The sequence below is a fragment of the Uloborus diversus genome, chromosome 3 (assembly GCF_026930045.1).
Source record: "Uloborus diversus isolate 005 chromosome 3, Udiv.v.3.1, whole genome shotgun sequence".
Taxonomy (NCBI): domain Eukaryota; kingdom Metazoa; phylum Arthropoda; class Arachnida; order Araneae; family Uloboridae; genus Uloborus; species Uloborus diversus.
Window position 1 is genome coordinate 83,850,366 of NC_072733.1, and position 12,573 is coordinate 83,862,938.

At 32.6% G+C, this 12,573-nt stretch overlaps 1 protein-coding gene across 1 annotated transcript; it reads right to left on the reverse strand.

Moving 5' to 3' along the window:
* Positions 1–246: 246 nt before the first annotated feature.
* On the reverse strand, positions 247–1,401 carry LOC129218829 (prolactin-releasing peptide receptor-like). Its single transcript, XM_054853151.1, has one exon. It carries the CDS (start codon positions 1,399–1,401, stop codon positions 247–249), a length of 1,155 nt encoding a protein of 384 aa, XP_054709126.1.
* Positions 1,402–12,573: the final 11,172 nt, after the last annotated feature.

Genomic DNA, 12,573 nt, shown 5'->3' on the forward strand with positions numbered 1-12,573 from the left:
CAGTGAGAAGCTCAAAGACATTAAACAGTATTTATATTTTATATGTACTTACAAAAATAAACTGTAAGCATCTTCAGTATTATAATGCTTGGAATCTCAAGTACGCATCATTTTGAATCCATTCAGCAAAATAGTTCAAGCCAATAAACACTTAAGACGAAGCCATGAAATAAAACGAAGTACTCACAACGCTTTTCAAACAGTTTGTCCGAGCATAGTTAAAGCTCCATTTTTCAGCTGTGTAATTTAAACCGCCGTTCCCATGTCTTTTTGATTGATTTTCATTCGCACAGAATCCGTTTCAGTAAAATACTTCACAGATGTTGCTCTCTCACGATGCTCGACGGGTGGCTGACTTGAACATCCTGGCTGAGGATTTTCTTCATCTGGTTCGTTCTCTTCCCGGGCTCTTGTAGCATCACAGAATTGGCACACCCGAGATTCATTCAAAAATGGCAGAACAGTTTTAAACTCTTTTCGAAAGTTTTCATTGAGCCAAGCGTACAGAAATGGATTGTAGCACGTGGAACTCATGGCAATCGCATGTGAGAGAAAGAAAAAACCATTTAAATAAGCCCAAGAACTGGCTGGGATGTAGAAATCAACAACTAGATTGTGCACATTAAGAGGAAGCCAAGAAACACCAAATATCAAAACCATAGAAATTAGCATTCTGTTAAGACGGCGAGTACGCTCCCACTCCATCTCCATTTTCCTTTGAGAATTAGCTCCTGGTTTAAATCGTGCTCGATCTCTCAATTTGCAACAAACTCGAAAGTAGCAGTAAGTTATGATTAGAAAAGGGATTACGAACTGCATAACGGAAGTCGTAAAACCAAACGCTTTCCTGAATGAGTCATGGGGCCATCCTTCATCGCAGTATGGTCTTCCGTCTTTTCCGGGAACAAGATCCATAAAAATTCCGTAAGGTAAAGTCAGCAAACCTGCAGCAACCCATATAAATACGATAATCAATAAACTGTATTTTAGCTGAAGTCTGGGTTTGAAAGGATGGATTATGACGAAAAACCGATCGATAGCTATTGACATAAGTGTAAAAGCTGAAATATAGACACTTACACCTTGAGCATATGGAACAAGATGACAAAGTATAGCTCCAAATACCCACTCATGCATGAAAAGATACAAAGGAGTAAACGGCACTGCAAACGTACAAAGGAGAATATCCGAGAGGGCCAGATTCGCAATAAATATGTTAGTGACAGTATGCATTGATTTGTTACGGAAAACCACATAACAAACCAAAACATTGCCACATATCCCTGTTGCAAAGATTGTAATATACAGACAATAGAAAAATGCTTTTACAGCTGGAATGCTTGTAATTACATCTTGCATCATATTTTCCATCTCGGGGAACGTGTAGTTGTTCTCATCCATGCTGAGATTCAAAAAGTCAACAGAAAAATTACGGGTCCTTACGAGGGCGTCCAGGGCGAAATATGGGATGTTAAAACCGTTGGCCATTACAGTGAGCATTGGGGCAGTTTAATTTGATTTTCCGTAAGTAAAAATGGGAATGTTCTGAGTGACATGAACGTTTTCCAAGTTGATGTGTGTACAATAATTTTGTGGTATGAGTCATAAGTTCTGTTTCTGCGTTCTTTCAAAAAAATCCTCCACTAATTCAGTGCTTGTTATTTGGCTTGACGTCCTCAGCTTTGAAACTGCAAGAAAATAGAAAATACATTAAGATTTGGTTTCGCTTTACATAAAGTAACTAATTCACAATGCTCATGTAGTACATATTAATGTATACAAAGTGCACCAAATAGCGAACAAAATAAAACCCAATTTAAATCATATGTTATAAAATATGCATACTTAATTGATATACTTTCAAAGATTTAATTTTTGTTGAAGTAAGGAAATTCTGGTATACTTTCTGATTTTTTTTTCTGAAGGGGACACTGGATGTTCAACAAGAGTTTTTTTTTTTTTTTTTTTTTTTCAAATCTTAACTCTTTCACATGAAATTCACCAGTTTTTTTAAAATTATATTTAAATAAATATACAAAATTAGTGGTACGATATAACAACAGTACACTAATTATTGATTTTTATTTTTGCTTTTTAATTAATAAAAGTTTTCAATATTTTAAACAAATTCTTGTTCAGTAAGATTTTATTCATTCTTACTTTTCAACAACATTTAAAGATGTTTAAACCACAATAGCTCCATATGACAAGAATGATATTAACTTAATACTTATTTAAATATTGACTTAAAAGGGAAAACTATAATGTTTTTAAAATTTTCTTGGAAATTCAATTTTATCCTCTTTAAGTCTCAAGATATAAAATGTATTCACATAATAACTTTGTAGTTCATTGCTTATTCAAAGGATTACCTTTGCATACTAAATTATACTGAAAAAGAACCTTTTCTTTAGGGTCATGCACAAGGGATTCTTCGAATTTATGTAACAGCTGAGAATATAGGATAAAGAAAAAGTTAAATTGTTCTTAATATTAAACTGTTCTTTGCCATTTTCTGAAAGTGAAACTCAAATTTACATTTTTAGACTCTTTGTCACATATTTCACCTAAATACCCTGTTTTACAGTGATTTGTCGATGGGAAATATCTTTTAAAAAATCTGAAAAAGTTGCATCTGAATCAAAAACATGAAGGTGCAATATAAAGTAAGCGGTCCTTGTGGGGGGAAAAAAAACGCAAGAACATGCAACTTATTTTATTGACTAAAGATGTGAATGAGGTTTAAGCTTGAACTATCTACCATTCCCGCCTATAGTCCTTTAAAGTCGCTTAAACTGTCCACTTTGAAGTTAGTCGGAACCAACAAGTGCATCAATTGCTCTTCGGAGAGTTAATTTCAGGTCTTCCCGTGAACTGCAGGGATTCCTATGGATTTCGTCTTTGATGTAATCCCATATGAAAAAGTCCGGGACGAATTTGGTCCCAGAGTTATATGAACAGCCACTCTAGCCCTTTGAGCGGTGAATTTTGCTGCAGTCCATGCAGTCAAACTTTCACCAAATATCATTTAAGCATTGTAAAGATGGAAGCAATTGTCTGGGGAAGATCCATATTCAGCATGAACCAGTAAAAGTGTGTCATGTCGAGACAGCCCGCTCTACCCTGGACACTTAGTTTCACTCACCATACCGTAAATTAATATCGGGCCAATTATATTCGACGATATGGCACACTGCACTGTGACCCTTTGCGGATGCAGTGGTTGAAAAACACTGGGATACGGATTATCCGTAGCCAATTTGCGCCAGTTTTCTTTTTGCATGCCATTTATATAAAAACAAATAGGTTTCATGATTTTGTATGGTGTCTTTTTTGCACAACAATCGCTTAGTTACTGTCATGTTGAATGGACTACTCAATGTCAAAAGCAAGATAAATTAAGGGGAAAGATATACTACTTTAAAAAGTTAATTGCGCAATAATAGTTCATGAACTGCTCTATATTGTTTTTAAAAAATAAAATTGGAGTATACGTAATAGGGTGGTGCGAAAATGCAAAATTTTCATCGTCAAGTCACTGTAGCGCAAAAAAGTGTGCAAAGACTTTAAAAAACAAACAAAAAAAAAACATTTTTTTTTTTTTAAGTCAGATATCATCCGATTGTGCAGTGAGTCTGAAAACGCATGTGTTGTTATTTAAGGTTCTGCAAATGATATTAAACAATAGTTCTGGAGACTAATTTTCTATTTAAGAAATAGAGTGGATTTCTAGCTATGTAAAAAGCGTGTAGAAAGAAAACATTTTTTTACCCGAGTCTATGAAGAGTAGAAAGATTGCGATTGATGAGTAATATATTAGTAAAGTAATTTATTTAAATTAATTAATATCTTCAGATTGTGAAAAGTGCTTGAATATTTTTTTGAAAATGAACAATTTCAACGGTTTTTTTTATTCCAAGTTTTTGCTAAGTAGAGGGTTTTTTTGTGTTTTTTCCCTATTTGTTTTAAGTGCAATTCGTAGGGAGTGATGCAAAAAGCACTATGGCGAAAGATTAATTAATTACTTAGGTGGTTTTAATTAGATGGCAATACTGATAGACTATCTTATAATCACGCTTTTCCAGATAATTTTCGGGGATTTTCAAAGAAGCAGCTCAATCTATTTAAAGCATCGTGTTTTTTGCACTTAAAATGTGAGGCAAATTTGAATGATACTTCATTAAACAAGTTGTTTACCAGGTGTATAGTCGTATTAATGTCGCCGACGATTCTCAATAACTAATGAAATATACAGGGTGTCCGAAAAGTCCTTGACACATTAAAAAAATTCATAGAAAACCAACAAATTGCCGTATGAATTTGCGGTTTGCACCATAATACTTCACAGGTTCAAGAGTTTTTATGACATCGAAAAAAAAAATGAAAAGAGGAAAAAAAGAAGAAGAAAACAGGCAATTCGTAGCCAGGGGTTTGTTGACATGGGAAAACGCAAAAGGAATGAAAATTACTAAACGAAACATTACAAGCGCAGCATATACTGACACACCCTGGGTGCGAAATGCCTTTTTTCTTATTATTTTTTCCACTTTTATTTTTATTATTTTTTTTCCGATGTCATAGAAACTCTTTAACCTATGTAGGTGCAAACCGCAAATTCATACGACAATTTGTTGGTTTTCTATGATTTTTTTAAATGTATAAAGGACTTTTCGGACACCCTGTATAAATAAACCTCCGAAAATGAAAAAAAAAGTACATTTTTTGTTTTATTTGTTTATTAATTAAGGGGTCACAGTACCTTTCAAACATTTTTTAAAAAATTAAAGTAAATTTTATTTTTCTTTCAAACCACAACATGCATACTTATTTCTTAATCAAAAATATTTTTTTCAAAATTTAAAAATATTGCCTACTTTTTTAACCGACTTCAAAAAGGAGGCGGTTATCAGTTCATACCGTATGTATGTTTTTTTTTTTTTGGTCTGTCCACTCATAACGTCTCACCTAGTAAACCGATTTTGATGATTCTTTTTTTGATGGATAGGGGATGGCTCAACTTAGGTCCCATTACTTTGTTTGACCATATTTGTTCTTTAGAAAAAAAAGTTATGGGCAAAAAACAGTAAATTTTATGCAATTTCTCTATTAAATGATTAAAATCGTATTGTAGCGAAGTTCGCACTTTTCATCCGTGGATAACGGTGGCTCAGTGGTAGAATTCTCGCCCCCCACACGAGCGACCCTCGTTCAAATCCCGACTAGGATAAAGTGAATTTTACTAAAATTTCGTTTCTACTGTTTCCCTTATTTTCTCGAATGTTCTATTAATTTCTGTATCTTTACAAGTCTGGAAAGTTCCAGCACTTTCTCAAGTTGTATATAAGGAGATGTAACGTTCATTCGTGGTTCTGAATAAAGATCTCGAGTTGAGACTAACGAGTATTCGCTTCATTTGGCTTTCACATTGTCTTCGCTATCTTCATCTACGCGACAATATGAAACTCATTGTTATAAAAGTTTGGTGCCATATAACAGTAACATTAATAGTAATTGCAATGATAATTTTGAATAAAGGCTTTTCTAAAGCAAAACAGTGATATAGGGTCGAACTTCTTACTAGGTAACTTCTTACTTTTACTGAAATATCTACATTTACACTAAAAAGAATGAAATAAAAAAATTTTGAAGAAAAAAATAGAACCGCCTTCAAAATTGCTCTAAAAAGTGAAAAATAATTTTATTCTTTAAACACCATCGATAATACTTTTAAACATAATTTTTGAAGCTGGCGCAAAAACAAAAAGTAAAATCCATTGTAACCATGCTTCGTTCATATTTTTATCAAAAAATCATCCAAAGTTAGGAACGAAACATTTATATCGTTACTCAAATATGCTGTCATCAATGGGTAATGCATGTGGTAGTGAAGAAACTGAACCTGGTTAAATTTATACTTGTAGTTGAGTTATGGCTGTGAATGATTTTATCGATCGTTTTTGCGCCAACTTCAAAAATTGTGTTTAAAAGTATTATCGATGGTGTTTAAAGAATAAAATTATTTTTTTAACCGACTTCAAAAAGGAGGCGGTTATCAATTCATACCGTATGTATGTTTTTTTTTTTTTTTTTTTTGTCCACTCACAGCGTCTCACATAGTGAACCGATTTTGATGATTATTTTTTTAATGGCTAGGGGATGGCTCAACTTAGGTCCCATTACTTTGTTTGACCATATTTGTTGTTTAAAAAAAGTTATGGGCAAAAAACAATAAATTTCATGCAATTTCCCTATTAAATGATTAAATTTAAAACCCATTGTTATGAAGTTTGGTGCCATACGACAGTAACATTAATAGTAACTGTAATGATAATTTTGAATGAAGGCTTCTCTGAAGCAAGCATCAAGTTTCCTCACGGGAATATTTCGATAATCGGGAATCTGGCGCTGTCGTCTCATTTTTGGCGTAAATAATTTTATTTTGGTAACCCTGCTGATTTATAGTAACAATACGTGAATTATCGAAATCTTCCCTTCTTCAGTGTTTTTGCTCCATAGTGGGGGTAAACCTAACCTGGAAGCGAGGTGATGCAGTGATTAGGATCTGCTTAGACTTCACAATGCTACCATTAGGTTTGCCTCAACTACAGTAGTATTTTTATCGTTATCGTCTATGCCAATAACAGATGATCAGGGGTAAGTAAGAAGATACAAAATTGCATAATAAGCAACTTAGATGCTGTGAAATGAAAATTAGTTAGGAAAAACGTAATACTTAAATAGTTATAATTAAATTAACTACACATGAATTCCAGAGAGGAAGAAAGATAAGTTTTTAGTGCCAATCGCTTAAAGTTTAACGCTTGTTTATAGTTTTTTTTTTTTTTTTTTAGTATGGAGCATTTTTATAAAAAAAATAAGGTGAAATTTCGTGATGGTAACTTCTTACTATTTCTGAAATACCTACATTTACACTAAAAAGAATGAAATAAAAAAATTTTGAAAAAAAATAGAACCGACTTCAAAATTGCTCTAAAAAGTGAAAAATAATTTTATTCTTTGAACATCATCGATAATGCTTTTAAACATAATTTTTGAAGTTGGCGCAAAAACGATAGATAAAATCATTCACAGACATAACTCAACTACAACTATAAATTTAACCAGGCCCAGTTTCTTCACTATCACATACATTATGCTTTGCTGACAACATATTTGAATAACGATATAAATGCTTCGATCGTAACTTTGGATGCTTTTCTGAAAAAAATTATGAACGAAGCATGGTTACACTGGATTTTGCGTTTTGTTTTTACGCCAACTTCAAAAATTATGTTTAAAAGCATTATCGATGATGTTCAAAGAATAAAATTATTTTTCACTTTTTAGAGCAATTTTGAAGTCGGTTCTATTTTTTTTTTCAAAATTTTTTTATTTAAAAATTCAAAAAATTGAAGAAAATTTCAATTTTTTGAAATCCCTAAGGCTTTTTTATTTTAGCACTAATTAAAAATTTTTTTTGCTAAACAATCACTATAATCATCTCTAAAAATCTGTGCATTCATTTGCTTATGAGTTTATTAGAAAATTTTCTGTGATTAATTATGTAAAAAAAATCAGTTTTTTTTTTTAAATTGCTTTTTAAAGTTTTGACGTGCTCTAAACATTTGAGTAATTTATAAAATGCTTATCCAATGCACAGTTTTGTCAAATATGTTATCCCAATTGCAAAAAAACATTACTTTAAAGCTGTATCTTTAATAGAAAAAAATCCCTAGGGACTCTAATGACATGAAAACACAAAAATACCATCATCGAGAAAAAGCAGTTTAAAGTTTTTTTTTTTTTTTTTTTTGCATAAGAACACATAGCGAGCATGGCCTAAAACCACTCATAACTTTTTTAATATTTGAACTAAAGCAATGAAACTTTTTCCCTGTGTTCAGAATAGTTTTTAGTTTTGAAATAAGCAATAATTTTTTTTTTTTTTTGATAATTTCATCATTTTTGAGGTACTGTAACCCCTTAACTAATTAAGTATTTTTCTTCTTGGATTTAGGAACCGAAAAGTTATTTGTGTGCATAAAACCATTTTTTCTTATAGAGCTTCTTAATGTCAAACATTTTGTCGTATGTTTTGTCCTTGAAGCTTAAATGTAAAAAAAAGAAAAAAATATTAAGAAACGTTGAAATTCTTCGTTTTTCAAATGTTCAATATCATTAAGAGATTGGAAAATATTGTCGATTTTTTTTTTTTTTTTTTTGTATGTGTTTTAAGTCTTTACCAGTCCCAAACTTTCGGTTCTCTGATAGAAGTAAAAACAACATTAAAGCAAAAAATAGATAAATAAATAAATAAATAAACTCTGAATTTCTCCAACTTTTCGAATTTTCAGGTTTTTTGCTCGATTGGAAGATATTATCCACAATTTCAGTTTTTTTGACTTTTTTAATTCTTCACCAATCGCAACTTTTCCGTGGTATAAGTACTCAAAAATATTTTTTTTTTGCTGTTGTTTTTTTCATCCCAGCCTAGTTAATGCTCCAGTCAGTTAATGCACAGGAGTCGTTCTCCTGAAAATGGTACATATGTCCGACACTTGAACTTTTTTAAGAATGGCCACTTTTTAATTATATTTTTACTTATTTTCTATTTAACTGCGTAGATTCAACAATTAAGGAAAATCACAATTACTGAACAAACAAAAAATAAAGCAATGATTCAAAAATATATTCCGTTTGCAATTTCAAGGGAAAAAAATATATTATTATCATTTATACAAATGAAACATACAGGGGACGTTAAATATCTCAAATTAACTATCAGAAAAAAATATGCATCTTCAAGTGTATTTGAACACTCAATCTTGCCGAAAAAATATTGCCAGAGTCAATGTAATAGTTAATTTAATTTTTGAAATGGCTGTAACATAACTTGTGAAAGATATAATTTAATTGATATAATGTATTTCTGCCTTAAATCATATCAATGTAATTTTAAAATTTTATTTTAAGTTTTGTTGATTAGAAACTAGGATGTGTATTGTTCTTTTTCTTGTACTCCAAAAAATATTTCTTAAAAAAAAAAAAATCTGCATACATTTCTCATGTAAAAGCCATTGAAACTTAAATGCATAACACTTGAACTGAAAATCAATGAAAGATATGATTCACTGATGGCAATTATTAAAATGTGTTTTAAAAAAATCTAGAACTTCAGACATTATCTCATCTGTTTTCACGGGAAGGACCCACAAATGAAAATAACTAAACATGACTACAATAACACTTTCGAATACATTTTCAAAACACCTACACTTAAAAAAAATCCATAAAACTTAAATTTTATACTTGGAAATTCTCAATTTACAATACAGTGAAACCTGTGTAAGTTGACCACTTGCGGTGCACTAATTTAGTGGTCAACTTAACAACTTATTGAGGTTGAATCATATGATATAGATCCAATTCTGTGCCTGTAAATAGCGGTTCACTTAGACCATGGGGGTAGGAGTCCTATTCCTACATCCATGACTTAGGTGGTCAACTTACAAAGGTGGTCAACTTTACAGGTTTTACTGTATATATCTTCACAAAATATGTTTGTGTTAAATATGATTTATAACATAATACTGAAAAATATATACACTCTATAATAAAAAAATCGACGCACCAAGAAGGAGTGATCCGATTGAGACGAAACTTGGTGGATAGGAAGATAATGCACAGAATAGTAAATGATTAAATTCTCAGAACAATTGAAAAATTTATGTCAGAGTTACAGTAACAAGTTCAATAAGGTATTGACCCGCCTCTAGCCTGGATACAAGCTGAAGCACGGCTTGGCAAACACTGATAGGGCTCCCAGAGGATGTCCTGCGGTATTTCCGGCCAAATTCGCTCCAATTGTCGGACGAGATTATCAACATTTTTTGCCAGATGCGATCACCATCCCATCATATCCCAGACATGCTCGATGGGAGAGAGATCTGGCGATCTGGTAGGCCACAGAAAAGTTTGACAAGCTTTCAGAGAGTTCATAGCAACACGTGCCGTATGTTATCTAGCATTGTCCTGCTGAAAACCAGCCCAGGGTACTGCAAAAGGAACGGCAGCAAAACAGGATGTCATCGATGTAGTACTGTGCAGTAAGTGTACCTCTAATTGCGACCAAAGAGGACCAGTTATCAAAGGAAATGGCACCCTAGACCATAATGCCTTATTGAGGGCCAGTGTGGCGTGCAAAAGTGAAACCAGGGTCCCCCCTCTGACCTGGGTGTCTCCAAACACGTCTTCGATGATCGTCATGACACAGTTGGAAGCGGGATTCGTCGCTAAAGACTATACGTCCCCAGTCGGCACCATTCCAACCTGATCGAGCCATGCACCACTAGAATCTGGCTCGGCAGCGTGTAGGCGTCAGTCGCTAGTGTATATTTCGTTGTCCCAACCGTGTGTAAATGGTCATGATGGACACTGGTGCTTGGTTTGAACGTCTGATGGTTCATAGAAATGAAGAAAGCGCTGTGACAGCTGATTGGACAATCACTCTGTCATCACGATCTGTTGTGACCCTAGGTCGACCGCTACCATCCTGACCCTGAACTCGGCCATTTTTCACCCATCGTTGCCAGCATCTTCGAATTGCCGCATCGCTTCGACTCAAATGACGAGCGATTCTCCGATTTGACCAACCGGCCTCTTTCAATCCAATGATACGACCTCTTTTAAACTCTGACAGTTGCTCGTAATGAGCAGGAACTATGCGGCGAGGGATTTTTAAGTTGCTGAAAGGCAATTTGAATCGCAATTAAACCGAAAGTGTTAACAACTGTTGAAGAGCTACTCTTTAAATGCGTCTGCTGGATGTGCAGTTTCGATGCACTGGAGATCAAACTATTCATTCATTGGACACAATCATTTGCATATATCGTCAAAGCACTCATGCATACAAAATTTCAAAGCAATCGGATGGTTGCGCTTTGGTTCGATTTTTTTGTTATAGAGCGCATATTTATTTAAAGAAACGTTTTGTTAAAACCCATTGCAATCGGAACTGTTTTGAATTGGCAAAAACGCTAAAAACGTGTTTTTAGAGAAAGGAGAGAGAGAGATTTTTATGTGCGTTTTTACTTTTGTAATTTTATATGTATTTTCTAGCAGTTTTTTTTTCCTACTAGTATTTTACTACACTATGAAAGAAAAGTGTATTAGTAATTTGAAAGATGCTTTGCGACACTTCATTAAATATTGAAAGAATGAAATATTACCATTATCCAAAATACACCACGAGAGCGGAACGAAATGATTTTGAATAAATCACTTATTTTAAATGCAGTTATGAAGGCATTCGTGAAAATGAAGTGTGTTTCCAGAAAATCATTGCAATAAAATTGTATTCCAAGCAAGACGTTCGTACACTAGAATTCTTTTCACTGCCACACATTCTTAAACTTTCATATATTTGTTTTACGAGTGACTCCTTTGCATTTCTTGTGCTTAGCATCGTGGTTAAACACCATGACTGACCTTTACGTCTTTAGTTTTGATTCAGTGAAACAATTTTGAAAACATAGTAGTTTCATATTTTATTTTATTTTATTTATTTTTTTTTATTTATTTTTATTTATTTATTTATTTATTTATTTTTTGCATTATGAGTAATGTCTGTCGTTACTTGGTGTTATAACGTAAAGAAAAGAAAATGCAAGAAATGAGAAATATTATTTTTATTTTTATTTTATTTATTTACTTTTTTTTGCTTTATTATTTGTTGCATTAAAGCGTAGAAAGACTTTCATTTTAATTTTTTCCCGAAACAAACGCAGTCAACAAGTCTGAGTGGTCGATTTCTCTAGGAGAGAGTTAATTGTATTTGTCCTCTGTGCCATTTACAGCGTCTCCAGGATTCACGGGGGTTGTTTGGAAGTTTCCTGCGCTCCTTCAAAAAATGTTTTATTCAATGAGTTGAAATGTTTCTCTAGCCTCCAAATGCAGCCAGCGAATGGTATTTACTGCATAAATTTAGTTAGCAAATTATGTTTTGTAAGGGATTGATTGATTTTTTACTTTTCTGTATCATGAACAAAATCAAAACTTTTCTATAAGTTACGTTTGGACAGAAAAATGAAAAAAAAAATTTTTTTAATTGAGAATTTAATCCAATACTTCATCATACTATGAAGTATTGGAACACAAACAGTAATGCTCTGAAAATACTTGACAGAATTTGCTGATAAAATATGCAGCAAAGCATCTTTCAGTGCAGCAGTCTGGAAGCAGACCCTAATAGTGACAACCTGTACTTTTCGTTAAAATTTTTAAAGGCGATTAAACTTAACAATAGTTTAATTTCTACTATTTTTAGTGGTAAAAAACATGAAGCAGTTTAAAAGAAAATGCTTTTATGATGTATGAGAATTTTGCAATTTAAAAAAAAACAACTTATAGAGGCAAAAAGGGAAAAGAAAAATATGGAAAATAATTAGTAAAAAATATTTATATCTCATAATTGTGAAAGATTTTTGTCTTCTACTACTTTCGAATATGTTGCTTCAAAATAATAATTTTGACAAAATTGACTCTCACAAATTATTTTTCGTAAATGTGCATTTT

Bases quoted from the DNA above. Each gene is read 5' to 3' on its own strand.
- LOC129218829 (XM_054853151.1), bottom strand. From the start codon at position 1,401: ATGGATGAGAACAACTACACGTTCCCCGAGATGGAAAATATGATGCAA.